Source organism: Salvia splendens, unplaced genomic scaffold (genome assembly GCF_004379255.2).
Source record: "Salvia splendens isolate huo1 unplaced genomic scaffold, SspV2 ctg1150, whole genome shotgun sequence".
Classification (NCBI taxonomy): Eukaryota; Viridiplantae; Streptophyta; class Magnoliopsida; order Lamiales; family Lamiaceae; genus Salvia; species Salvia splendens.
Window position 1 is genome coordinate 2,128 of NW_024598701.1, and position 4,880 is coordinate 7,007.

Below are 4,880 nucleotides of genomic sequence, written 5' to 3' on the forward strand. Positions count from 1 at the left end.
TAGTAAATTAAGCTTGAAGATGGTAGTATTCATTCTGTCATTCAAGTAAAATGTTTATTTAATCACGAGCAAAATTAGACACATGAGCAATATATAAATTCGTAACTTTAAAAGCTATAATGTATTGTTCATTTTATTGGATTAAACAATAATAATAACAATATGTCAATATTATTATTATTGTTGTTATTATTATTATTATTATTATTATTATAAGATAAGTAAATTTGATTAATTGTGGATTCTAATCTTGAAAAATCCCATAATTACATCGCACACATTCACTTAATTGCCTATATTTTTGCCCCATATAATATCGACTTTATTAGCTAAAGCATACGTTTGGAAGATTTTATTTCTCTTTCATTTAATAGGTAGGGATTCAATGACTTTTTCCTTCACTTAACATATCTTAAAACGAGTTAGGGAAAAATGGAGAATTGCTATACAGATTTTTTTAAAAATTATACAGAATAAAAAAAGTGGAAATTGAAATATAAATTAAATAAACACATAAAAATTTCCGGAAATAAATTCTTACTGGTTGGAAAAAATAATAAAAAATTGATATTTTCGTGGCGGTTGAAAAAAGTTCAGCTGGTGTAACAACCGCGTAATTGATGGGATAAAGCGAGGGTATTTTAGGGAACTCAGTAAAGGCCATTGAAAACGCGTCACCTCGTATAGACGTGGCGACGTGTGGCTGTGATCACGAGCCCAGCATAGCTAATCGGCTGACACGTAACCCCTCAACCAGAATGGATTGTTCCCGCCACGTCGGATGCCAGCGTGGCAGACCCCCCGCTTTTTTTAAGTCCCCCAAAGCGCCTGCCCTATTCTATTCGTAGCAGCTGCTTCTCACATCACACTAAACCATCACGCTCTCTCCATTTCTCCTCACACGCCCTGCGTGCTCTCACACACGGCGATCGATTCCCTCCGCCTCGCCGGAAATTATGATTTCGAATTCTGATGATCGGATTCCAGGCTGCCGGAGAACTGACGTTATGGTGTTAGTTCCTTTTTCTCCTCTTCTGATTTTGATTGTTGAGATTCGGCCGTAATTCAAAACCCTAAGCAAAAGCGAACTTAGATTTTTTTTTTAAGGTAGCAGTGTTTAGAAGTCATTCCATGCTTTTTGTCTCCGATACATGATCGATGGAAGAATTAAGACTATCATAGATTTTTAGCCAAATTCTCGGTTGTTATTCCGATTTAATTCGGTCTATGAGTTTTATGATCTCTGTTTTTTGGAAGATCGTCTAATTTTCGTCTTTATCACCGACTGATTTTGTTAGATCGGTTTGTTTTTAGTGTGATGATTAGGTGATCGTGTTTCCATAGCTAGTTTTTTTTCCTTTTTCATCTAGAATGCCTGGAAAATTAGGAGTTATCTAGAAATTGAAGTTTTCAACGTTGACTGAGAATCTGTACGCGGAGAAATGGAGCCTGAAAACTAGCGGCGTGGAAATTGTGATAATTTATTAGTGGACCACTGAAATTAATTCCTCACGCTATGAAAATTCAACCGATCGATTTCAACGAGGCAGAGGAGCCGACGGCGAAATGTGAGGTGGGTGCGAAGCCAATATTTAGGTCCAGATTCAAGTGGCTTTTCGAGAGGCCGTTCTCGAGCGGCGCCAGAGCTCCGGCGGGGGAAAAGCCGGCCGGCGCCGCTGAGCCGCTGACTAACAAAGACGGATTGGAGGAGTTTGAGCCTAGCTCTGTTTGCCTTGCGAAGATGGTCCAGAATTTTATGGAGGAAAACAACGAGAAACAGCAGCAGAGGTGTGGAAGGAAGAGATGCATTTGCTTAAATGGAAACTGCACTGACAGCTCCGATGACGAACCAGACTTATTCAATTCGTCTTCCTCACATGCTTGTGATACACTGAAGGTACTCTCTCTCTCTCTCTGTCTATCTCTTCAATTTCACATGCAATGTGATTTTGTGGTCCATAATTTGACAGTGTTCTTGATGTTCTGTCGTCGTGTCTGGATGTGTTATCTGATGCATTTTGCGGAAAATTCCGATTGTTTAAACAGAGTTTGGTGCCCTGTATCTGCGTATCCGAAAGGAATTTACTAGCTGACACTGCGAAAATCGTCGAACGACACAAGATCAACAAGCGCAAAGACGCATTCTGCAGAAAACTCGTTGCAGATGATCTAACTGCCCTTGGATACGACGCTTCAATATGCAAATCGAAATGGGAAAAATCCCCTTCTTTCCTCGCTGGTAAAACAAAACACCTTCTAATCATCTCCAAAGTCGCCCCCTTTTGTTAATCTTGTCAAAATCACTAGTACTTTTCCCAACAGGAGAATACGAGTACGTGGACGTGTTGATTGGAGGGGAAAGACTGATCATCGACATCGATTTCAAATCGGAGTTCGCCATCGCAAGGCCAACCAAAGCATACAAACTAGTCCTCCAAGCACTGCCCAGCATTTTCATTGGTAAACCCGACCGCCTGGAGAAGATCATCGGAATCGTATCCGACGCTGCAAAGCAGAGCCTCAAGAAGAAAGGCATGCCGGTCCCTCCATGGCGGAAGGCTGACTACATCAAATCCAAATGGCTCTCGCCCTTCACCCGAACCGGGCCGTGCGCCCTTTCGAAAGTAGAGACGTCGGAGGTGATTCGAGGTGGAAAGTCATCATCCCCTGATGAAGGTGACTCTCTCTTTGCTTTCTCTAACAGTAACAGTAACAGTAACAGCGGCAGCTTATCTGATGCGCAAATGAAAAAGTGGGAGCTGCCACAAATTAGGCCTAAAAGTGTTAACAAAGGTGTGAAGATCGTGACCGGTTTAGCTTCAGTAATTGATAATAAACCGTAAAATAATTTTGGTCCTATTTTTGGTCATGTGTCGTTGTAATCCCTTCGCCTTTTATGTAAGGGTACTGATGTTGTAGCACCTAGACTATTACTCTACTAGTACTATGCTTTTATTGATGTTCTTGATTTTGGAATATGGTTTTTGAAGATGCAATTGTGGCGAATTGTGAAAAGACGAAACCTAGTATCTGCTTTTTTGTTTGATTGTAGAGAGGAGGCGGCAAAGTATATTTGGGGAATTAGCAACTTTTTTATTATTTAAAAGTGCCCTGATTTCTGTGCTGATTTGTCGCGTTATAATCATTTCTAACTGCTGGTTTTTGCTGAAAATGAAGATCGGTGGTTGAGATCGTGAATGAGTACTGTTTACTCGGTGGAGTTTGTCTTACCCTTCTATTTATTCTATTGTACTTTCTACATCCTAAGTTCTCTATTTCAACTAAAATTGGTCATAGTATTTCTTTTTGGAATATCCGTTGAGTTATTTCTGTTTTTTTAAACAAAATATTCAATCACTTTTATTTTATTTTATTACTTATTTTTTTTTATTTTTTTTTTTAATATAATTACTTAATCTCCCTCTCTAAATATTTTGCCTGTTTGGTTCTGTTGTATGTCTGCCACAGCAGATTCAATTGTTTGACTTGATACTCGATTCTTTGACAGTCTTGGACTTTTTTTATACTAATAAGTAAAACAAAATCATACTTCTCTTGGATAAAATATTGACGAGTTGTTATAGTACATAATTTAAATCCTGTTTGATCATTTGTTTAAAATAATATTACGGGCATAATAAGGATGAATGCACGTGAGTTCTAATTGCAATGCAAAAGTTTAAAGTCATTTTAAAATCATACTCTATCAAACGCTCTAACTTTTATTTGCGACAAGTAACTATTTTAATTAATAGAATATTAGGGACTTTATTGTATTTGTATATGGCGATTGTGTTAGGACTTTATTGTATTTGTATGAGGTCCATTAATAAAACTCACATGCATTTTAATATTTGCGTTATCACTAAAAACAAAGTTATTATGCCAAACCTTTCCATAACACATTAAAAAACCTACATGTCTGATGCATTATAGTAAGAAAGCAAAAATCTCCTCTCTTTCGCTTTTTTTCTTCTTGTAAGAGTAGAGGTTGGGATTTGATTCATATACTTTCACTTTTGAACTTTTCACATGAGGGAGGTCACACCACTTGAATAACCATGAAATTAAAATAAATAATGAATATTTTTCTTGAGGAGACTTAATCAATAAAAAGTATCATAAAATTTATATCGCATATATATATAGGGAGAATTAGAAACATACTAAAACGGAGTTTTGTGCGGAATCGTGCGACTCGTGAAACGTGTCGATATTAGGTTACAAACTATATATTATAGCATAATTATAATTATAAGACTATCAATTTTTTGCCTATATTATGTACTCCATTTATATTAAGTCGGAAAAATAAATATAAAGTCCAACATTTGTAGTCAAAAGCTTACATTAGTTCTAAACAGAGTACTAAAAAAGAAGTATAATGACTCATCGGATTTGAAACTAGATTATATATGAAGTATTGGTTATTTAGTGTGAAAATAATTATATATCATTGACGTATCCGAGTAATTAAGTTGGGTATTTAAAGGTCAATTTTATTACTGTAAATGAGGGGTGAGTAATGAGTAAAGGGCAAAGAAAAGAATAGGAATAGAGTAATTGGAGAGCAACGTGGTACTTACTTTATCACCAGAAAATAAACAAAAAAAATAAAAATGGATTGTTGCTATAACACGTTTTTTCAATATGTTGGTGGGTTGCTTGTGATTCATTTCATGACACTGATGTCTTTTGTGTGTGTGGAATTTGTGGAAGATGCAATTCAAACATTGGTATCAAATATTCAATTTATTAATGTTATGTTATCCCTTTCTTTCCCAAACAATATTACCAAATTTTTTCATTGAAACCACCACAACATTTACAGGACATTTTTAATTTGAATTTTCTGGACATTTTTAATAATTTTATGATTA

At 36.2% G+C, this 4,880-nt stretch overlaps 1 protein-coding gene across 1 annotated transcript; it reads left to right on the plus strand.

The window, feature by feature from the left end:
- The first annotated feature begins 856 nt into the window (after positions 1-856).
- On the plus strand, positions 857-3,125 carry LOC121788805. Its single transcript, XM_042187413.1, has 3 exons — positions 857-1,897; positions 2,047-2,239; positions 2,323-3,125. The coding sequence occupies exons 1-3, from the start codon at positions 1,517-1,519 to the stop codon at positions 2,841-2,843; spliced, it is 1,095 nt and encodes a 364-aa protein (XP_042043347.1). The 5' UTR covers positions 857-1,516; the 3' UTR covers positions 2,844-3,125.
- Positions 3,126-4,880: the final 1,755 nt, after the last annotated feature.

Coding starts and splice junctions, on each gene's coding strand:
- LOC121788805 (XM_042187413.1), top strand. CDS start 1,517: ATGAAAATTCAACCGATCGATTTCAACGAGGCAGAGGAGCCGACGGCG. Junction 1,898..2,046: donor ATGCTTGTGATACACTGAAG/GTACTCTCTCTC, acceptor TTGTTTAAACAG/AGTTTGGTGCCCTGTATCTG. Junction 2,240..2,322: donor ATCCCCTTCTTTCCTCGCTG/GTAAAACAAAAC, acceptor TTTTCCCAACAG/GAGAATACGAGTACGTGGAC.